The sequence below is a fragment of the Tiliqua scincoides genome, chromosome 14, assembly GCF_035046505.1.
Source record: "Tiliqua scincoides isolate rTilSci1 chromosome 14, rTilSci1.hap2, whole genome shotgun sequence".
NCBI classification, from domain to species: domain Eukaryota; kingdom Metazoa; phylum Chordata; class Lepidosauria; order Squamata; family Scincidae; genus Tiliqua; species Tiliqua scincoides.
The window spans coordinates 2663671-2687353 of NC_089834.1; the positions used below are offsets into that span (position 1 = coordinate 2663671).

Genomic DNA, 23683 nt, shown 5'->3' on the forward strand with positions numbered 1-23683 from the left:
AAAAATTTTCCTGCTTGATGATGTCACTTTCGGTCATGGCATCTCTTCCAGGTTAATGACATCACTTCCAGCAGGTCCCGGCAGATTGGCCTTTCTAAAAAGTGAGTCCCGGTGCTAAAATGTTTGAGAACCACTGCCCTAAGGAAGTCCTTGCCCTGTGAATTGCCACTGCAGCGTTCCTGCAGGTGCCTATCTATTTTGTGTTGCCTGTCCCTGCTATTTATTTTGTGCTTTAATTTTTTTAACTGCAGCAAGTCACCCTGAATCTGATGAGAAAGGCAAGGATAGCACATTTTAAAAGAGACAGACCACTTTTTAACATAAATAAAATAATCTGCACTTGTTGGTCAGGGGAGGTAGAGAATAGTATCCACGATCGACCAAGCTGTCCTTTATATAACTGCTCTCGGCAAAACATTCTTTGCCCATATTTTACAGGCCCTGTGCTAACAGATCTAATCTGAAGCAGATTTGCATTTTTCCAGAAGAAGGCTGCAAAATTTGGCAGCATCCGATTCCCTGGAACGTAAGAGGCGGTGGAAATCTCTTATCTGATATTCTTGCCTGGCTGTTTAATGGGTCGTGCTCACTCCTTTATTTTGGGGGGATGTTTTTGAGTGGCGTATTCTTGAGTGGCATTCACGACTGCCCACACTTGCGCCTGCGCCTCTCATCCACCAGCATGACTCCCCTGCTGCTTCACCTTCCTCCACCTCCCAAATTCCCTTGGGAAAGAAAGCTGGCAGCAGAGAGAAAGAGGAAGTGCAGGGGGCAGCGGGTGGGAGGACAAAGATGGGCTTCACGGTTTTATCTGTTTAAGCTGGTTCACATGGTTTGTTGTCACACCCCGTTGGTTTATGAACTGTGGTGCTGTGTAAACAAAACATAGATTTTTAAGCCGGTGGGTAACATCAGGGTCCATCTCTGGGGCCAAATGGGACTCTGTCTAGAGCCACACATGGAGACAAACCTTTTAGAGCAGGGGTGCCCAAACCCCAGCCCTGGGGCCACTTGCGGCCCTTGAGGCCTCTCAATGCAGCCCTCAGGGAGCCTCCAGTCTCCAATGAGCCTCTGGCCCTCTGGAGATTTGTTGGAGCCCACACTGGCCCGATGCAACTGCTTTCAGCATGAGGGCGACTGTTTGACCTCTCGTGTGAGCTGTGGGATGAGGGCTCCCTCCACTGCTTGCTGTTTCATGTCTGTGATGCAGCAGAGGCAGCAAAGGAAAGGCCAGCCTTGTTTTGTGCAAGGCCTTTTTTTAGGCCTTGAGCTATTGCAAGACCTTCATTCATTCATATAAGTGCATCTTTAATATATTCATTTATGTAAATTTATTCAAATTTGAAATGCAAATTAATTCTTCCCCCCCCCCACTCCAGGCCCCTGATACAGTGTCAGAGAGATGATGTGGCCCTCTTGCCAAAAACTTTGGACACCCCTGTTCTAGACTTACCTCATGAGTCTAGGTTTTCTATTGGCTGCTGTGACTCAGATGACAGCCACTGGGATTGTGGTCAGGGTCCCGCCCCCCCCCCCCAAACCGGGGCATCATGTCCTCCTCTCATCACCCCACTGGTTGCCTGGGTCGCTCCTGGGAGGGGTGTCCTTTTGCTCTTTGCAAGGAGTCCCTGGGGATAAAGTCCCTGTCCCTTTAAAAGCAGTTAAAAGCAACAGCTCTTCTTTTGCCTTCCAAGCATGGAAAGAGGGAGGAACTGCCCTGCCTGCTCAGTGCAACCCCCCCCCAATGGGGATAGGTAGAAGGGAGCCACTGGTGTTCCCGTTCATGGGATCATCCCCTTTCCCTAACTGGCAAGATGTCATTGCTCTGAATAATTCGCAGCAGAGCTCTCGGCAAGGAGCCCTCTGCCATCTGTGATCCTTGTGGCCAAAGACCTCTTTGCCAGAAGGAAACTGGAGACTCTTTGGCCTCCCTTGGTGCCACTTTCTGGTTCTCCACTGTTATGAAAGTGTTGCTACTGGAACTGCCATTGTGGACAGCCTGGCAGGGACAGAAAGGGCTTGCTGTTTCTCCCGTGACAAATGCACCGTCCCAGAGATGGTGCCCCACCAAAACACTGCGTCTCCCATTCTGCAAGTGGACTGGTTTCCAGGCTGGCCACAACAACAGGGCCAGTTGGAGGGTCCAACGGTGCCCCCACACTGCCAAGTGGATGCTGGAAAATCCAATCATGGTCCTGCCTTATCAAAACTGAGTACCGCCTCCTGGAAGAAGAAAGGGGTGGTGGTGCTGTGGTGTGTGCCCACTTGGAGCTACAAGTATCTGCAGCCCCCCCCCCCCACTTATTCCCCACTCCTCTGTGCCACTTCTGTCTGCAATGAGCAGGAGCAATGCATGCTGGGAGGCAGCATGCAACACTCTGCAAGCAATGGGAAGAGGGCACAGGGGAGCTCCTTGTTCATAAATCCACCCCCTTAACTGGGGAGTGCAAGTGCACAGAAGTGTAATGGGGACGGCAAATCAGGATTTGGAGGGGCAAGCTCCATACCTGGGTACAAGGCACCCCTTGTTAGTTTGTCAGCCCACTTCTCAAGCAATTGCTTTAGCCACTCCCATAGCTGGGCCAGCTCTGCATGTAAGAACATAAGAAGAGCCCTGCAGGATCAGGTCAAAGGCCCATCTAGTCCAGCTTCCTGTATCTCACTGTGCCCCAGCAGATGCCTCGGGGAGCACACAAGACATAGATACCTGCATCTTGTTCTCATTCCCTTGCAGCTGGCATTCTGGGGTAGCCTACTTCTAGAACCAGGAGGTTGCACAAACCCATGATGACTGGTCACCTGTAATGGGCTTTTCCTCCTCCCTCAACCTGCCCAATCCCCTTTGAAAGGCATCTAGGCCAGACACCATCAGCACATCCTGTAGCAAGGAGTTCCACAGGAGTGTTGTGAGAGAGGGAAAAGAACTTCCCTCACTATCCTTTGCATAATTTTATGGGTTGCCATCACGTCACCCCTCAGGCACTTTCCGCCTTCAGACACTTTGTTGGGGTCTCTCTCCTAGACACAAACTTTGCTACATGCAACAGTTGCATCATGGGAAAAAGTCAAACCTTCTAATTTTTTTTCTGATGGCAAAGAAACCTTTGCAAGCAAACAGACGGACAAATAGGAAACCCTCCACTCTCACTTCCCTCCCCAAAACACACATGAAAATCCACAAATGCTGCTTAGGACGAAAAGGCCTCTGCAAAAGGACACTTTTGCCTTGAGAACAGCCAAGCTGTGTAGTTCCTTCAGGATAAAAAAAGGTCTGCCTTGGGAGCCAGCAACCAAGATGAGTAACTCCTGACCCAGCAGTATTTTTAGCCTGCCTGCAGGGGTTTCCATTTGCTGACCAAGCCCTGGAGCTGTGGTCACCGCTCAAGTTTCCAGCACCGCTGCAAGGGAGGCACACAAGGCCGGGTTCCCATTTGGGTTCCCAAGCAGGAAAATCAAATCCACCTCTCACTGGTCCCTCTTGGCCAATTCACAAGGGGACGTTGTCCTGCCCAAGCCTGGCTGATACAAACCGGAGCTGCAAAGGGGACCGAACAGGGCAAGAAGGGGAAGCCACAAATATCTGCAGAAAGGGGAAGAGGGTAAAGTTCTGTATAGTGGGAAGGATGACAGAGATTGGTGACGTTGCTGGTGCTAGCCAATAGCCACCTTCCACAACTGGGTTTGGTTTTTAGTTTTTCTCAGAACAGAAAAACTCATGTTTCTGCAAAGAACAGAGACACTGCTTCCACTACTTCTGCAAGAACTTAATTGTTTTACTTATGTTTTCTTTTCCAAAATATTCTACTGCCTGGTTGACTGAATGAGGTGACAGGATTTTGAGACTGTGGAATGAACTGGACTGCTTCAGACCAAAGGTGGGGGAGGCCATTTCTGAACACTCCCATGAAAAGAACTCCTTGAAGAAGAAAAAAATCTTGCCCAGGAGAGAGAGAGAGAGAGTGTGTGTGTAAGGACTTGCTCAGTCTGCTGGATGAGTTTTCTAGTTGTAAGTTTTGAAACGAAGTGGGTCATTAAAAAACATCAGTCTCCCCACCTGCAGTCTACTATTGTACCATCCAATCTGCCCCCGCACCCTACTGCATGGGGAGACCGGGTGCCCCATCGGCCTGGTGGGGCGAAGATAGTGCCAAGGTCAGTGGCCTGATTGGGGTGGAAGGGCAGTCTCCCCCATGAGACAGGACTCAAAATATCCCAGTGCCTCTGCTCAAGATAATGCACCACCTGAGTAGGGCTACCACCATTCGACTCCCCTGTATGCTTTTGGCCTGATCCAGCGGGGCTTTTCTTATGTTCTTATGGAAGCCAAGAGCAGTCAATGGGGACAGCCTGTCCATGAGACCAAATTCACAGAGGCTGAGCTTGTGGATGGTCCACTATATTTATGCACAGCTCAGCATTTGACACAGTTGACTGGACTCCATCCTCCACGGTTAACTCAACCTCAGCACAGGTAATTGAGACAAAGTCACCCTCCTTTCTCTGCGGATTCTCTGGTTTTGGTCTCTAGACCATGAGCCCTGGGGGAAGGAGGGATCTGGCCTCTCATTCGTGGTAAAATTGGCACATACCCGCATGGAGCTGTGCCAATACGACACATGTATAAAATGCAGATTTTGTTTAATTTATTCCAGTTACTTACTTTGTCTTTTCTAGTTTCTAGAAATGAGTTTATGCCGATGTCAAATCTGGATGACTTTGATTAAAAAAAAAAATACACACACACACCCCCCCAAAACAGAACCAGGACCCACAGCCCTGCAGAGAGCCCCCCACCAGTCCAGGTGCAAGTCACTTACGAGATCCCATGGAATCCTGCTCGACAAAGGCATCTTCCCGTCTCGAAGTGGCACTCGCCGTTGAAGCAGTCATTGCAGACAAAGGCACAGTTCTCACCGTAGGTTCCATTGCGGCACTTGGTCTCGCACCTGGGGAAGAGCCGACAAGGGCGAATCAGAGGGGAATGAGAAAGGGTGAGAGAGGGACCACCTGAAAGGGTGGGGAGCACCTGCACCCTTGATTTCCAGATATTGTCATTCACCTTCTGCTGTCTTGGCAACAAGTTGCCAAAAACACAGGCACCTGAGCACACCTTGATATTTCTAGCATGGCCTGGAATCCTGTTATTGCAAAGACTTCCTGCAGGTCTGCCTGAGCCCCAGGAAAAGCCTCACAGGCTCCCCCCCCATTAAGTTATGTCAACTGGCAGATCCTCGAGAGAGACAGAAAGTGCACAATGATTTCCTCCACTGGTGCATAATTCTCTCCCCAGAGAGACCTACCAAGCCCGGTTTTTAGAGACCGAGGCTGAAAGCTTTTCTGTCCCATAAATCACTTTACCATTCATCTTTGTGTTGCTGGCTTTTGCATTAGAAACTAGACAGAGGTGGATCTTGATCTGTTTTAATGTTTAAAGGGTTCTTGGTTCTGTTTCCTTGATGATTCCACATTTTTGTAATCATAGGACTCTGGAATTGCAAAGGTCCTTCAAGGTCATTTAGTCAACCCCCTGCTTGAAGCAGGAAAATAGTCTCTAGGGCAGCCATTTTAAACCACTCTGCCATGGCACACTGGTGTGCCACAGATGGTCTGCAGATATGCCCCAAGAGTTTGGGGGAGGGAAATTTGTTAGTAGGGCCACTGGCAGTTGTGAGCCCCTGCTGTCAATGGGTGTGCCTTGCCAACTGTCAAAAAACTGGTGGTGTGCCTTGACAATTTTAGCGACTTGTCAGTGTGCCATGAGAAGAAAAAGACTGAAAATCGCTGCTCTAGGGCATCCCCAAAGGGTGCTTCGTAGATCTCCAGTGAGGACCCACCTGGGTCATCGGTTCCACTGCTGAACCTCTCTTACTGTTAATAATTTATTCCCAATAAACCAAACCAGATTCTTCTCTCTTTCAGCTTTCCAGTACCTCTATAAGTGGCCTTGGAAAAATTGTGTTTTTTCATAAATGTACATAAAATAAGCAATAGAATAAATAATTTTAAGAAGCATTCTGTTATCCTTAGCTATCTCCCCAAGGAAAGCCTAGGCAGACTTATCTTTCTTCTATAAGGGCAATCATTCAACTCCTTCCTCTCAGTAGTGCTACTGCACTGCTTTTCTTCTGTTTCAGTAAAGTCCTGCTCCTTTGCTGCTTCTTCTTCTAATAATAATGTTTGAACATCCAAGGACTGGCTTTCACCATCTCCTTCATGGTTATGTGATGATTTTGAAACAAAGGTCAGGAGAAATCAACTCGCTTTTCTCTCTTTTTTTCCGTGCTCTAGACTTATATTTGTACCCCGTACAGTTAATTTCACCTCCAAACATGTAGACTTGAGCCAATGCATTGTGTTCTAAGGCACAAAATAAACTAGAAGAAGGGGTGGAGCTGACTAGGGGTGGAGCACTCTAGCCACCAACTTCAGGAGCCATGTCAAGGTCTCCCATAACCCCAAACTGACCCCGAGACCCAATTCCATGCCTGAGCCTCTGACACCCCAGACTTACCGATCTCCAATCCAGCCAGGGTTGCAGTGTGAGCACTTGCCGTTGATGTGGTTGCAGGTGTGGCCATCCTTGCAGGGCGGGCAGGTCTGTTCGCAGCCCTCTCCATAGAAGCCCGAGGAGCAGATCTGGTCACACTTGGTGCCATTCCAGCCAGCCTCGCAGGCCAGACAGCGGCCATCAGCGATGGTGCAAGGCTGCAGTCCTTTGCACTGACCGCACCTGGAGACGGACAGGCTGGTCACTATGGTGCTACAGCGGAAAAGGCCAGAAGTCCCTTTTCCTGCCTGCCCCTGATAACAGCATGACCTCCAGGCCTGGGCTGGCCACGAGGGAATCTCAGACAGCCACCCAGGGGAGAGCTTTGTTGGCGGTGGCACTTCTATGGCAGAGACAGGCACATGCAAGAGTGCCAGGCTGAAATGGGATGTAGGAAGCTGCCTGCTCCTGAGTAGGATCAATGGTTCATCTCATAAGTGGTGGCTCCAGCTTTTTGGAGTACCTGAGGCCAAGACCCCCTCCACCATGGTCTGCATGCCCCATACTTTAAAATGCACTGTGCAGGCCAGCTACACACACACACACACACACACACACACACACACAGCGCAACAGAGCCCAGGAACTGGGCAATTTTTAACATGGGGCTGGGAGAAGAAGGGGATTGTCTGCTGCTCCCCATTGTCTCCTGGTAGGCTAGCCAGGGCCCAATGGGGAGGCTTAACAGGAGGAGCAGACACCAGTGGCAATGGACCATCCTTCTCTTCCTTCCTTCTCCTGCTGACTCAGTCTTGGGCAACAGAACATCTGGATGCTGCAAAATGGCCTGGGGAAACCAGACAGCCCCCTGCTCTCCTACTGTCACCAAGCAAGCATCCCCAGGAGTCCTGGCTTACGGGAGGGCAGCAGTAGCAGGGCATAGTTGTGGGACACCACCTGTGAAGCCACCCCTGCATCAGTATTCCACTTCCTCTCCTGGACCAGTCGGACTTGGCTACAGTCATCCACATGCTGGTTACACTGAGGCTGGATTACTATACTGTGCTTGACATGGGGCTGCCATTGAAGACTACCTGGAAACTTTGGCCAGTGCAGAAGGCGGCTGTGAGCCTTGGGACTTGGTGGCCCCAGGTGGTCTGACCACATCGTTTTGCTATTGCACCGGATAAAGATCCATTTCTGAGGACAACTCAAGGGACTGCTTACAACTTTTAACATCCTAAATTTAGGCTTAGGATCAAGGATTGCCTCCCCTTTTATGAAAAAACCTCCCACTGAAGCTCAGTGGAAGCTTAGTTGACAGGGCCCTAACAGAGGGCCTTCTCTGTAGTGGCACCCCACTTGCTGACCCCTTCCTGCCTATGTCTAAGTGGCTTCGTGTTTGCCACAGTGACTTCTGGTCGTGATCAGAGTTTGCACACTGCCTCCCCAGAAGGCCTCCAGGACCGGAACTTGCCAGCACGAACTGGAAGCGACACATCCTGGAGGCTTCTGAGGAGGCCAAGAGAACGCGTGCAGCCTCCAGAGGGCCGGGCACAGCCCTCAAGTAAGTAATTGCAGCCCCGCACTGCCTCCCACCAGTGGATTTGATTATCTGCAGAATTTGGTAAATGTAGGTGTGTCCATGTCCTGGAACAGGTCCCCTGAAGGCAGACACTGAAGGCTCACTGTATCTTGCTTGATACTGAAGCGGGGGGGGGGGGGGGCTACGTTTCTAGATCAAGCCAGGGTGTCTAGTCTTGGGCACTTCTTTAAGGAAGAAATTGATACACCTGTGTTTCTCCTCAACCAGTGGTACTGGGTACCACCAGTCATACTTGAGGTGGGTTCTGTTGGTGCTTGTGGGACCCCCAGACATCTGTTGCCCAGCAATGAGACCAGCAACATGATGCAACCAACATTGGTAGGAGGCTTGGCTCAGTGGGCAGAGCTCCAAAACATGTTTTTCATGTGCTCTAAACAGCCCTCCTGTCCACCCTGAGCCTCTTACTGATGTCTGTCATGTTGCATCTGATTTCTCAACCCAGAAATAACTGGCCATGACATCTTCACCAGTTACTTCTGGTGGTACTTGGGTGGACCATGCAAAGTGGTACAGTGGGGGGCTAAATGTTGAGAAATGCTGTGATACGCTGAATCAGTTTCAGAGAAGGCCAACTAGGACAGTGAAGGATCCGGCAAACAAGCCCTACGGGGACCAGTTAAAAGGATTGGTTATGTCTAGCCTGGAGAAGAGAAGACCAAGGGAGACACAAGAGCCGCCTGCAAATGTCTGAAGGGCTGTCATGCTCCTTGTGGTTCTGAATGGGAGGCCTAGATCCAATGGGTGAAACTTCAGGGTTACAGATTTAGACTAGTCAAGAGATCCTAAGCGCTATCTGGCATTGACACAGTTTGCCTTGTAACAGAAGCTGGCTCTCTCTCTCTCTCTCTCTCTCTCTCTCTCTCTCTCATTGGAGGTTTCCAAGCAAAGCTGGATGGCCACCTGCTGAAGCACTTGCCTGCACTGTGCTGAGGAAGGACAAGATGACCTCCACATTCCCTTCCAACACTCACATCCTATGATTCCATGATCCCAGGGAGAGAAACTGGGAGTGCCTGCAGGCAAAGCCTGCACTCTGACATGGAGCTACGGTCCCACCAAAACAACCAGCATTGGGCACCCTGCTTGCAGTGAGCTGGTGATGGCGAGCACTTCCTGGAAACAAATATCGCAATTGTATCATCTCTATGACTAAATCAACGGACTGCCTGAACAAGATAACGCTGCCTTATTGAGTCAAGTCAGGCTCCAGCTAGCCGATGACTATCTCCTCTAATTGGCAGTGACTCTGCAGGGTCCCAGTGGAGGTGGGGGCTTCTCTGCCCCCGCCCCATTAATGAGAGATGCTGAAGACTGAATCCCTGACCTTCTGCATGTGCCAGAGGGAGGGCTCCTCCCTGACTGCAGTCTGCAAGCTGAGCCCTGTGATGCCCAGGCGTTCAGGATCAATCCAGAGAATTGTGCAGTGGTTTGTTTTGTGTTTCCTGCCTTTCCAGGAGGCAAATACCCATCCAAGCGTTCCCTCCCCTCGCTGCAGAATCCATTGTGTTGCGATTGCATCGCTCAGGCTGGAGGGCAGGCCTCTCTGCTTACCGTCTCCTGCAGCCCTGTCCGTAGAAGCCGGCTGGGCAGGGCTCTCGGCAGAACTTGCCCCGGTAGCCCGGTTCGCAGGTGCACGTCCCGTCGACCTGGTTGCACTTCCCCATGTGGCACTGGCAGTAGCGGTCGCAGCGGGGGCCAAAGGTGCGCCCGCGGCATTGGCAGCGTCCCGTGAACTGCTCGCAGGGCGAATTATTGCAAGCGCATTGGTTATTGCAGCTGCGGCCCCACCAGCCCGGCTGGCAGATGCAGGCCCCCGTCTGCTGGTCGCACTGCGAGTTGAGGCTGCAGTAGCAGGCGTTGGAGCACTGGGGGCCCCACCAGTTCGGCTCGCACGTGCACTTCCCTGTCTTCTGGTCACACTTGCCATGCTTGCACAAGCAAGCGTTCTCACACTTCAGGCCCCAGCGGTTGGCGTTGCACGTGCACTGCCCCGTCACGTCCTCACACTGCCCGTTGGGGTGGCAACGGCACATCTCCTTGCAGTCGGGACCCCAGAACTGGCGGGGACATTCTGAAGGCAAAACCATATAGCACTGAGTAAGCAGCACAGCTAAGACAAAATTTTTGCTCCCCCAAATTTTCCTCTGTGAATTGCAATGTCCCTTCAGGGTCTCTTTGGAGAGAAAGGCAGAGTATAAATAAAGTAAATAAATAAAAAAAATTAAATGTCCAATATGGTTTCTTAATCTGCAGAGGAAAGACGGAGTATAAATCTTTTTTCTCCTATATCTTGTGGCAGTGAGTTCCGTAAGTTACCCCTATTTGAGTTTACTACATCTGCATTTCACTGCTTTCCATTTAACGTTATCTGAAAACAATCAAGGAGTCTTGCATTTTTCAGGATGGAGTTCTGTGCTCAAAACTGGAACATGCCAGTTGAAAGTCAAGATGACAAAATGGCCAAGGCTTGGCAACTTGCACACCAGAAGGGACCAGCAAGTGGCAGGACAGACAAGCAAAAATTGCCTTGACTCACCTCTGCAGGGTGGCCTGCATAAATGGTGTGCAAAATCCCTATTTGGTTAACAAGCCAGTTCTGAAGCTCCCCTTCCCTCAGAGAGTCCACCTCTGCTGTGGGTCTTTCAGGGCACATGGCACTGTCATCCAGTGTCACAAGAGGTGCAATGACAGCGCACATGCTTGACTCACTGGTTTCGCAGTTGGCGCCGAAGTATCCATGGCGACAGCGGCACTCGTTGGGCCTCACGCATACCTCGTTGTCCTTGCAGGTGAAGTTCCCCTCGCACACAGCTGTGGGAGGGGGGAGAGAGAGAGAGCAGCCGTGTTAGCAAATGGTGCCAGGAGGCAGAGCAACCATAGGGTCAGCCTACTCACAAGGCTGCCTCAAATTGGCAGCTCTACCTGCCCACCTGCCTCTGCCACCCACTCCTTGAACTGATGAAGGAATACAGGATCAGAGCAGAAGAGGATGTGGAAGGAGAGTCTCTGGCACTCTAGCCCTTCACTCTCTTCTCCTCCACACTTTCCTTCTTCCTATTTCAGTCCCCGGTGCAGGAGGAGGAAAAGCAGCAACAGAGATTGCTGGTGCGAGAGGAAGAGGCATCTCAGGTGCTGCCTTAGACATCAGGAAATCTTCAGCCACTCCTAACCAGGTGGCAGAAACTCTGCACTGAGCAGGATAATAAACCCCTTCCCCTATGGTCCTCCAGTAGAAATAGAGCTTGGCTGGAATTTCCAAGGGGCTGCCAACCAGCAACAAAGGCTGCAATCCTATGTGCACTTTCTTGGAAGTAAGCCCCACTGAATTCCATGGGACTTGCTTCTGAGTAAACGTGCATAAAATTGGGCTGTAGGTTGGTGAAGAAGCTGACCTGAAGCCAAGGTCAAGAAACTGAGTGGAAACACAAATTCACCCAGAAGGAATTCTTCCAGGAAGCACTTTCAATTTCCTTTTTCAAGGGAAAATAGATCTTGCAAGGCTTGTGGACACAAAGTGGCAGGGTCGGGGGGGGGGAAGCTGGGTCTTCAGCACCTTGCCACGTCCTGGCCTGTCCATGCCAGGAGCACAGCACCCACGGCACTGCAGCGAATGGAATGGAAGTGGTCAGATGCCACCAACACCTACCAGCCTTCCTCCCTGGATTTGAAAAGGAAGAGGAGAATGGAGGAAAAGAAGAAGTGTGAAGGAGAAGAGTCACTCTCCTGCCCTCCACACTTCCTCTCTGTTCCTTGAGTTGTGTTGGAAGCGCCAGGGAGTCTTAAGACACACGCTGGTCAGCAAGCCAGAGAGATTAAAGCATCTTGGACCAAGGGTGTCCTTGAGGGTGCAAATGACCTCTTGGCTCTATGCAATCCATGCCTCCAGAGCAATGTGGTAGTCAGAGCAGCAAACAGACTTGCTTTGCTAGCCTCACCAAATCCATCCTCTGCTTCCTTCTTTGGTGCCCAACCTGAGTACAGCCCCAAAGATACTTTCTACCTCTGCCCCCTTTGCTTGACTACCACCTGGAGGCTGACCTGGCCCATCCATACTCTGTCTGCTTCTTGGCCTCTGCTTCTTGCCTGTCCAAGCTGAAGTGGCCCCCAAATGTCCCTTTCACTTACAGTGTTAACCTTCCACCATGAGTCAGGAGAGCGGTGCAGGCAGGTGGTTTCTGGACAGGGCCACTAGCAGGTTTGGTGGGTAGAGGAGGCTGACTGCAGGCAGGGAGCCCCCAAACAAGACAGGGCCATCCTTTCCCAGATTCGCAGTTCAGGCTTTTGCTCCAGAGCAACAGGAGCCCGTCCAGAACCAGGGAACCATTTTGGCCATGACGCAATAACATTTCGCCAGTAGCCATCTTTGAACTGACATCCACGGGCAAAGTCCCAGCCCAGAACCTCCGTAACTGGTGAAGAAAGAAGCAGAAGACTCCAGAAAGGCCCAAGACGGACACCAGAGAGCTCTAGGAAGGCACAGAGATTAGATAACCAGAAGTTAGATGAGAGTTGGAAACATGGTGTTAAGTGCGTCAAGCAAGGCACCTCAGAAGAACCCGTTTTCCAAGCATGCAGTTCACACCGGGCATTGCGTTTACCTCTTTGACTGGCAAGGAAACTACTCTTCCCCCTTGAGAAAGGTTTCGGGAGCATCCAACCACGGCACTAAACACATGCAAAGGAGGAGCAAGGTTTTATTGGTTTTTGAATGCACGGTATTAGTCTGTTATTCAGTCTTTCAGGATACAGACAGAACATAAAGAAGCAAAGCCCCCCCTCCCTCCAAGGGGAGCAGCCTCAGGGCAATACTTGGGTGTGAATTTCTACCCCACAGAGTCCCAGAGGATCTGGGCCTGCAACATCTTCTTGTGACATAGCCAGGGAGAGCAAATGCACACTGAGGGGCAATCACCATGTGATCGGTTAGGAACCTCTGCTGGATCAGGCCCAGGGCCCACCTGGTCCCACTTCCTGTATCTCGCAGTGGCCCCCCCCCCAGATGCCTCGGGGAGCACACAGGATAACAAGAGACCTGCATCTTGTTGCCACTCCCTTGCATCTAAAACCCAGAAGCTGACTTGTAACCTTTGATAGACTTCCCCCCCATCAATTGGTCCAAGCTCCTCTAGGCCAGATGCCATCACCACATCCTGTGGCAAGGAGTTCCACAGATTAAATTAAAGTGAAGAAATGTTTTCTGCCAAAAGTGACATCGTATAATTGAAGCCACAATATAACTGTATCTTCCTTTTCTGCTCTTTTTGCATGCTGTAGTAAATGTGGTCTTCTCTTCCCCCCAGACATGCGTGCAGTTTAACCTAACTCCATTTTGGTTTCTGGCTGGCACTTCTAGGAGCCAGGCAAGACTTTGCTCTGCAAGGGGGGCATGTCAGGCTGAATTAGGAAAAGTCATGCTAATTAAGAACCACTAGGAGAAAGGAAGGCAGCAGCACTCTTCAGGGCACTGAGAGGTGTGCTACAGGAGGTCCCCAGTGTCCCCTCCTTCTGGCTTTCCTGGGTGCTGCCATCTTGAAGTGTGCAAGATTTCACACAATCCAAGAGAGTTGCACCCGCTGAGCCGGGAAAAAGAGGTTGCGGGGCACCGTGACCCTGGTAAGTTTAGGAAGCACTGTCCTAAGCAATGTAACTGAAAGTAAATCTGCTTTCTTCCCTTGTTAGCTTATTAGATAATCTTTTTTTTTTTTTTTAAAGCTCAGTCTTGTGGTGACTAACAGCCTGATTTTGAGGTTGCTTGCACCACTCACCCACATCATAAGAACGTAAGAACAGCCCCACTGGATCAGGCCATAGGCCCATCTAGTCCAGCTTCCTGTATCTCACAGCGGCCCACCAAATGCCCCAGGGAGCACACAAGAAAACAAGAGACCTGCACGGCCTCCTGGGAATTGTAGTTTAAGAACATAAGAACAGCCCCACTGGATCAGGCCACAGGCCCATCTAGTCCAGTTTCCTGTATCTCACAGCGGCCCACCAAATGCCCCAGGGAGCACACAAGAAAACAAGAGACCTCATCCTGGTGCCCTCCCTTGCATTGGCATTCTGACATAGCCCATTTCTAAAATCAGGAGGTTGCGCATACACATCATGGCTTGTAACCCACAATGGATTTCTCCTCCAGAAATTTGTCCAATCCCCCTTTAAAGGTGTCCAGGTCAGACGCCATCACCACATCCTGTGGCAAGGAGTTCCACAGACCGACCACATGCTGAGTAAAGAAATATTTTCTTTTGTCTGTCCTAACCCTCCCAACACTCAATTTTAGTGGATGTCCCCTGGTTCTGGTGTTACGTGAGAGTGTAAAGAGCATCTCTCTATCCACTCTGTCCATCCCCTGCATAATTTTGTATGTCTCAATCATGTCCCCTCTCAGGCGCCTCTTTTCTAGGCTGAAGAGGCCCAAACGCCGTAGCCTTTCCTCATAAGGAAGCTGCCCCATCAACATCAACAATCTCAAAACTCATTCCCAAAACCTCTTGCTCTAGAAGTGTTGCTAACTCCCCCAATTTGTTTCAATTTGTGTTCTTGTGTGTGTGGGTGTGTGTGCATGACACACGTAGGAACACATGTGTGTTTGTGAATGAGCAGTGTTGGCAGCAATGCAGAGCAGCTCACGGCAATAAAAATACACACTATAATTATTACAAAAAAGAACATATTAAAACAAATTAGAAATAAGTCTTTAAAAAGTTTGAATGACAATATCAGATTGGTTCCGAAGGCAGCAACATCACACACTGAAAGCCACTTGCAAGAAAAATACATTGGGGGGGGGGGGGTTTGTAGGCCAACCCATGGATTGAATACCAAATACCACCATCTATAGCCCCGAACCCTTCCACGGGCGCACTGACTGCCGTGGAGGCCCACTGTGGCCGCTTGCGGGTCTGCACAGAGATATATTACTCCACAGGAAGGGAAGAGTATCTTGGCCAATTGGAACAGCAGTGAATTTAATAAGCATCCAAAAATAGCTTCTTTGAGTTTCCCATCAGTGCCTTGGGACTCTAAGTCCCGAGAACTCACAAACCTCCCCCCTTTTTTTTCCACTCTATAAAATGCTACAAAGCATTTGAGCCGGAACCTTTGGATGCCAAGTTCCAGAGCCAAGGGGAAGCATTTGGCCATGGACAATAGAGGCTAGAAGGAGGGACAGCAAGGCTCCCTCTCGCCTTGCACCTGAACAACCAAAGGGACAGACAGACAGACAAGACAGACAGACAGACAGACAAGAACTCCCACACATCAGTTGCTTGGGGCCTGTATGGTGCTCTTGCAGGAGTTTTCATACAATCACACACCAGCCACCGTAAGTCCAGTAGACGTAAGTCTACTTATCAAAAGTCTGCTATGTAAAAAGGCATGTGTGCCTGTGCACAGTAGTTTGGGCAACCATCAGCCCCAAAGGGCAACAAGGAGATGCACCACTTCAGATGCACCTGGAGGTCTGACCAGGTCCAAAAGCAACTGCGTGTGGGTGGGTTACCCTGGTAGAGGGGCCCATCAGCAATCAGCTGGCTAAGGACCCACAACAGAAGCCTCCTATTCTCCCCAAACCAGAACAGAGGAAGCCTGCATTTTGAGTAGCCTCCAGACTGTACAGGACAGGAAGAACGGAAGAGAAAATGCACTCTTACCTATCAGACACTCCTCGCCTTGCTGTCTCCACCCTGGGCAGCAGACAGACCCGGTGGAACTGCAGGAAGAAAGACCAACATAAGTCCCTTCTTGCCAACTCAGAAGCGGCCCTTCAAATCTCACCTGACAAGGTGGCCTTCAGGCAGCCCATAACCTCACCACAGGCCTACGTTGCTAGGTTGCTGCCCCCTTGGCAATCTGACGTTGATGCAACCCGCAACAGGGGGCCTCATGGATGGATAGGCCATGGTTGGGGGCACTTGGGTCCTTCTGTCTCACCCAGCCTCAGCAGTGGCCCCCTTCAGGGCCCCCAACAGCCACCCCAGGGGGACCACATGCCAATGGCATGCCTGGGAGAGGAAGCCATGATCTGCTTCCCACTAGCTGGAGAAGCAGATCATTTCCACACACCCCCCTTAATACTCCTTGTGTGATACTGTCAACAGATCCGCATTGGGCCTGGGGCAAGATGTCCGATTGCCCCCCTTCCCCCAGTCTCCAGAATGCATTGGGGTAACAGAAGTGCACTAAAAGGGGTTTAAAGCTGTAGCCTTGAATAGGCTGAGACTCAGCTTCACAAGTTTATGTTTTAATAAATTTGCTTTGTTAGAGTAGCTTGTTTTGCCATGGCCCGGGCCCTCTGGAAGCCCAGGCCCTGGGGGGTTTGCCCCCCTGCCTCCCTCTACTTAGGCCTGGCTGCCAAACCCAGAGGTGTGGGACTTCTGAAACTGGATGCCCCTCACTTCAGAGTTTGACGGCAGTGCTTAAGGAGCATGCTAAGGGGTTTTCTTTTTGTAGTGTAGTGGCGGTGGGCCTGAGAGGGCATCAGGCAGCGTCCTGAGCCACACTGCCCCTGCCCCCACCAACCTGCAACCTGGGACGGGTTGGCCGTGTGGACAAGCCTCAGCGGCAGGCACACACAGAACCAGCAAAATGCCGATGTTCAGCATTACTCATTTCACATGACACAAGAGGCTCTGCCTTGGACTGGCCTCGTTTCAAGGGCTTCTGCTGGGTAATGCCCACAATGACACCATCGACTCCTGGAATTATGCTGGCTGCCTCTTTTGCTGCTTCTGTCTTTATATACTGTATGTATCAAAAGAGAGGACGAGCCCCACCATCAAACCCAGGGGTTCTTAGGGGTGCTCCAAAACAGGAGGCCAAGTAATCTCTGGGACTGCTTGAGTGCCTCCTAGGATCTCAAAGTGCCCAGGTCACCTGGGGGGGGCAGTGCAGCTTTCACTGGCCTTTGCTTCTGGGCATCTGGACTTCTGGGAATCTACCAAAATCGCCATGCAGCCAACTGGGCTTGGCAGGTGGAGGCACTTGCAATGATAATGTGACTGTACCATGTCCAAAGACAACCCTCTCAAGGGACTGATAAACAAGTGCAAATGATGTTTCTTTTAGTGGCTCTTGATAGCTGGTTGGTTCTATACGTGCACTGGGGCTCAAGTGGGGCGGAAACAGCTGGGGGACAGAGATGGGCACACACAAAGCTGTGGGACTTCTCCTATGGCGTTTGTGGATTCATCATCTTCAGGAATACCCAAGTGTTGCCTCTGAAACTTTTTTCAAAAGAACCTTGGCAGAGAAGATCCGGCTCTGCAGAAGGCAAAATTAGATATCTGCCTAGGGGCATTTTACCCCCTAATAATCACTCTCTACAGGCCACAATCAGAGACAGATGGTGCAGCCAGAGACAGGATGGTATAATCTTAGCTTTTAAAATTTTATTTTCCATATTTTTATACTCCAAGGAGCTCAGGGATCAAGTACATGGGTCCTTCCCTCCTCACAACAACCCTGTGAAGTAGGTTAGGCTGAGAGGTAGTGACTGGCCCAAGGCCACCCAAGAAGCTCCATGGCCAAGTAGAGATTTTAACCAGATTTTCCAGGTCAATGTCCAATTGCAGCACAACCACACCTAGGGGTGGCAGGAGCTGGAACACCCCCGATGCTTTGGGTCTGCTATCTCGCACTATTAAAAAAACCCAAACCCTTAAACCCTTACTGTGCTCCTTGCAAGGAAAGCACCCTACAGGTAGACCACAGCTGCAATACAAGGACATCTGTAAGAGGGATCTGAAGGCCTTAGGAGTAGACCTCAACAGGTGGGAAACCCTGGCCTCTGAGCAGCCCGCTTGGAGGCAGGCTGTGCAGCATGGCCTTTCCCAGTTTGAAGAGACACTTGACCAACAGTCTGAGGCTAAGAGGCAAAGAAGGAAGGCCCATAGCCAGGGAGACAGACCAGGGACAGACTGCACTTGCTCCCAGTGTGGAAGGGATTGTCACTCCTGGATTGGCCTTTTCAGCCACACTAGACGCTGTTCCAGAACCACCATTCAGAGCGCGATACCATAATCTTTCGGGACTGAAGGTTGCCAACAACATGTGTACTACTGTGAAAGCCGGAAGCACGGGGACCGCACCTTCGCAGACAGCATTTGCACTGACCCTGTAAACAATGTCAGAAGTCCCAGGCGTCCTTCAGGGCAGCCCATGAGGAGTACAGTAAGGAGGGGAAAGAGCTGCTTCCTGCCCAAGTGAGCAGGAAGCTGACAGTTGTGGTTTGTGTTGGAGGAAGGTAGGAAGGTGGCAGTGGCAGATTCAGGTGAAAGGTACCCCAAATCCACTGCCCCCTACACAATCTGTCACTGATGCAGCCCACAGCAGTGACAACCCCATCCTGGCTCTCTTTACATGGTGTTTTAGCAAGTTTAGTGCATCACATACATCATCGCAGTAATTCTTCCAACATCCCTGCAAGGTAGATCAGTATTACCATCATTCCAATGCTGTTGATGGGAGGGGGAGGAACGGATCCTAGCGTGGCGAGTGGCTTGACTAAAGTCACCTGGTGAGTATGTGACTCTACGGTTCTCACCCCCACGCTGCTGGGGCAGCTCACCAGACAAAGCCCTTCAGTTTAGTGTACATTTCCAAGGGTGTCGGAAACATGGAAGAGGTTGAATTCTGCATCCGATTCTGACTGCAGACCACCCAGAGATATCCCAGCAGGTTCTGGACCACCCACCCCTGTTTTAAGTCATGTGTCATAGAAAGAAAAAGAACCCTAAATGTGTCATATCAGAGTTGGACCCTTGGCTCCAAAGTGAGCAGCTGGAGTGGCAAGCTTAGTCACACTCACAGATGTTTATTCTAAAACACTTCCTGTGCCTTATGCACCAAACAAAATCTAGGTTTCAGCCCCACAAGCCGACTTAGTTAAAGCCTGAACACATAAGAACATCAGAGGAGCCTCCCTGGTTCCGGCCAAAGGCTTACCTAGTCCAGCTTCCTGCATCTTGCAGTGGTCCACCAGATGCCTCAGGGAGCGGATGAGACCACAAGTTACCTGCATCCTATTGCCACCTGGCTTTCAGAGATAGACTACGCTGCCTATAGACACCATGGCTTGTAACCTGTGACAGACTTCTCCTCCATCAGTTGGTCCAACCCCTTTGAAAGGCATCTAAGACTATCCCAATGTCCCATCCCAATGTCCATCCCAATGTCCCAGAGCAAGGATTTCCACAGATTAATTATATGCCGGGTAAAGAACTATTTTCTTTAGTCTGTTCTAATTCTCCCACCAGACAAATTATTCTGGTGTTGGGTAAGAAGGAAAAGACCTGCCCTTTATCCACTCTCTCTCCATCCCATGCACAACCCCATACACCTTTAGGGCTGGGGCTGTAACAGCATAATCCTATGCATGTCTACTCAGAAGTAAATCCTACTGTGTTCAGTGGGGTTTACTTTCAGGAAAGTGTGCAGAGAACTGCAACTTTTATCTATTTTCTTTGACTCTGGTAAAACCATGCCATAGTCTTTCGAGACTGAAGGTTGCCAACAACAATCGGTAAAACCTGCAGATGTCGTACAACGTTTTGTTGTGTTTAACTGGTCTGCCACAAGTTGGCTTCTTCAAGCCCCATTTTGGGCAATGCAGCAGTTAAACCACCACCCCTGCCCCCAAGTATAGATCAATCCTCCCCCTGCACCATGCTAGGAAAGGGTCATCACCCACAGCAATCCATGTCTGGAGGCCTCAGGTTTTCTGCTCCATAAGAGGGAATGCGCAAGCTGTAATCTGAGGAGGGGGCACCCAGCAGAGCGGTTCCTCTGAATGAAACCATTATCCAGAGGTCGGCATGAGTGCCCCTCCCCTCAGGGGCAGCTTCAGCATAAGGGAAGGTGAGGCAGCCCATCCGGAAACTGACCTGGTCCTCAGTCAGGAGCCAGAGTGCCAGGAGAAACCTCCTGCACAGAGTCTCATACTCTTGCCATCTCCCATTCATCCCAGGGGGGTTTCTGCAGGAGAGCTACCCCCAGGGATTGCGCCAGAACAAAGACTAAAATCCTTCAGCACCAATCAAAACTCTGTGCCAAGAAAGGCAGATGCAAACCAGAACAGGGCAATGAGGTTTCTCAGCCTGAGCATTTATTCTGCGACTGCTTTTGCCTCATGTATCACCTGAGCACATGGATGGAAGACTGACTTCAATGGGGCTTACAGTGTGGGGCTACAGCCTGATTCTGGCTTCCTGAAATTCCAGCTAGCCATGCAGGCAACTCTGAAACCTGAGCTTAGAAACTTATGCTTAGGAATGTGCTTTCCCCCCTTCTTTTCTAAAACACTTAGTTTTAGGGAGCTAAGAGCCCAATCCTATGTACGAGTATGTCTACTTAGTCTGTCTACTTAGAAGTACGTCCCATTATAGCCAATGGGACTTTCTCCCAAGTAAGTGTGGATAGGATTGCAGCCTGAGGGCCCAATCCTATCCAATTTTCCAGTTCTGGCGCACTGGAATGGGGCACGCGCTGCATCCCGTGGTGGAGAGGCAGTCTCAGAAGCCTCCTCAAGGTAAGGGAACATCTGCCCCCTTACTTTGGGGGTGCATTGTGGCTGCACCAGTGCTGGAAAGTTGAATAGGACTGGGCCCTCAATCTCTAGTCTCACTTAGGGCCTACTCCTATCCAACTTTCCACCTCTGGCTGGAAAGGCAGCCACAATGCAGCCCCGTGGTAAGGGAACACATGTTCCCATACCCTGAGAAGGCCCCAGTTGCTGCCCCTCCACCACAGGATGCACCCCACTGGCACAACTGGATAGGATTGGGGCCCCAGTGGCTTTTCTGCACTCCCCCAGAATGGTAGCCTCTTTACACTGATGGGGAGGGTCTCCTTTCCAACTCCGCCCCCCCTTGCATTAGATCCAACTGCCCCCAATGACTTTGTGAATGTAGGGAGACCATTTTCACTGGGGGGGGGGGTTTGAGATGGAGAGGTGAAGACCACATTGTAGGGCCCCAGTCCTCCCAATCCAAGGGAGTGGTCTCCAAATGCATTACTTGCTTATTAGTGTGCGTGGGGGGGGGGTGTCTATCCTGCCCCCCCCAAGAAAGCTATTGCTTCTATTCTGCACACAACCCCCTCCCATTTCTGCCAAGCTTCTTCCATCGCAAAGCAGACTTGGTCTTGCTGGGAAAGACAGGGGCCAGACGCTTCTGTGGGACGGGGGGGGGATGGGGTGGGGGTGCAGAAATTCCTCTCCTCCGGCAGGGCGACCCGCAAGAGCTTCAATGGAAAACAGCTGGGCTGGGCAGGCTCCGGGTTTTGAGTTACTGGGAAGGGAGGGGAGGGGGCTGCGGCGCGGGGGGTCTCCCCCTTTCGTTGTTCTCTGAAGCTCCTGGAAAGAGTGGGGGCGCCTCCTGAAGAGGGGGTCCCCTGAAAAGCACGCACCCCCCCCCCCACTCCCATCGGGAAAGCTGCGATGGAGGCGAAGCGGTGGGGGTCTTGGGGGGCTGCTGCATCTCGACAGCAGGGACGGGCCCCATTCTCTGGCTGGAGGGGGGGGGAGCCGGAGGCCGTCCCAAGAGCTGAGCCCGGCCGGCCGTCCAGGGACCCTACACGGGCGCCCGGCATGCACCCCCCCGACCTCGCTGCAAGTCTGACGGCAGTGGGGGGGGGGGCTGCGCGCACGACCAGCTCGGAGCTGGAGGAAGCCCTCCCGCCTCCAGATCCCGAGGGGCCAGCAGGGACCAGAGATGGTGTTTCCACCCTGGACGGTCCCGGGGGGGCGCGGGGGGGGAAGCAGACCAAGCCCCGAAGAAGAGCCCCCGGAGAGAGCATGGGGACGGCAAAGGGGGGGGACATGCCCCCTCCCTGGCTGGCCCCTCCGCGAAGACACCGAGGCGGGCTCCGGCGCCCCCGTCCCGAAGCTGATGGGGCAGGGGGTGGAAGGGAAGACTCCCCTCCGCGGCCCGTCTCGCCCCCCAGGCTTCGGGGGAGGGGTCTCCCGTGCGGGCTCTGGAGGGTGGGGGTCCCCTGAGCCTCACTGCTCGAGCAGCAGAGCCGGGGGCACCCCTCTGGCCGGGGCGGGAGAGCCCCCGGCGCAGCTCCGCAGGCGCTCCCTGCGCGACGGGGCGGCTCTTACCCGGGCGCCGGGCAGACGTGCCTCCCGCGGGGGTTCAGCTCCTGGGCAGCTCCCCAGCCCAGCAGCAGGAGCAGCGGCAGCAGCGCCCCGGCCCTCGGCCGCCTCTCCATGCCTGCTCCGGCTGCCTGTGCGGGAGCCCTGCCGGAAGCCCAGTGCGAGCGCCGCCCGGCCAGCCAGCCAGCCAGCCAGCCAGGAAACGCCGCCCGCCTCTCCCCTCCCTCTCCCGGCGCGCCGTCTGCGCAGCCAGTCCCGCCGCGCTCGGGGCTCGCCGGGCGCCCCATTCTAGGCATGTCTACTCGGAAGTAAGTCCCCTTAGAGTCAATGGGGCTTACTCCCAGGAAAGCGTGGATACACTGGGAGCCTGAGAGCCCCATCCTAGGCATAACTACTCAGAAGTAAGTCCTCTTAGAGTCAATGGGGCTTACTCCCAGGAAAGCGTGGATTCACTGACAGCCCCATCCTAGGCATGTCTACTCAGAAGTAAGCCCCATTAGAGTCAATGGGGCTTACTCCCAGGAAAGTGTGGATACACTGGGAGCCTGAGAGCCCCATCCTAGGCATAACTACTCAGAAGTAAGTCCTCTTAGAGTCAATGGGGCTTACTCCCAGGAAAGTATGGATAGGATGGGAGCCTGGGAGCCCCATCCTAGGCATGTCTACTCAGAAGAAAGTTCCATTAGAGCAGTGGTTCTCACACATTTAGCACCAGGACCCACTTTTTAGAATGAGAATCCGTCAGGACCCACCAGAAGTGATGTCATGACTGGAAGTGACATCATCAAGCAGGAAAATTTTTAACAATTCCTAGGCTACAATCCTACCCACATTTACCCCGGAGTAAGTTCCATTTACTATCATTGTTAAAAGAATATACATAGTAGCTTGTTAAAAGTACAGGTCAGTAACATTTCCCCAAATGCAGTCACATACCAGGGTAGCATCAAGTCTAATATATTAAAAATAAAATATTGAAATGAATGGGGACCCACCTGAAATTGGCTCACGACCCACTTAATGTGTCCCAATCCACAGTTTGAGAAACACTGCATTAAAGTCAATGGCTGTTATTCCCAGGAAAGTGCAGATAGGATGGCAGCCTGAGAGTCCCATTACTCCTGGGAAAGTGTGGATAAGATGATAAGATTGCAGCCTCAGGGCTGAGCAGGCTGGGAGAAACCCAGGACCTTGGAAGGCCCCTGTGAGCTTGCTTCCATGTAACCCCCCCCCCCCAGGGAGGAGGGAAGAGTGCCTTTCCAGGGCTGTTTACACAGAAGTAAGTCCCACAATTTCAGTGGGACTTCTTCCCGGGGTATAGGAGGGAGACAACTGCGGAAGCCCAGATCGGCACAAGTTCCACTGCCTTCCAAGCAGGGACATGCGGTGGGTGGGGTGGCAGGTGAGGCAGAGCCTCCTCTCCTGAGTCCTTTGAAAAGGAAGATGGACAGGCAGAGGGTGGCAGGGATGTGTGGTGTGTGGGGAGTCAGGTGAG

The 23683-nt window shown here is 51.8% G+C and overlaps 1 protein-coding gene across 1 annotated transcript in view; it reads right to left on the reverse strand.

Annotated features, from left to right (window-relative positions):
• The window catches only part of SCARF2 (scavenger receptor class F member 2), a 47894-nt gene extending 25419 nt beyond the window's left edge, over positions 1–22475 (reverse strand). Inside the window, exons 1-6 of the mRNA XM_066609957.1 lie at positions 22195–22475; positions 15749–15807; positions 10803–10904; positions 9645–10164; positions 6512–6730; positions 4818–4946 (exon numbers count right to left, since the gene is read on the reverse strand). Of these exons, the coding sequence (XP_066466054.1) occupies positions 4818–4946; positions 6512–6730; positions 9645–10164; positions 10803–10904; positions 15749–15807; positions 22195–22475 (1310 nt within the window). The remainder of the gene's footprint in view (positions 1–4817; positions 4947–6511; positions 6731–9644; positions 10165–10802; positions 10905–15748; positions 15808–22194) is intronic.
• Between the last annotated feature and the right edge of the window lie 1208 nt (positions 22476–23683).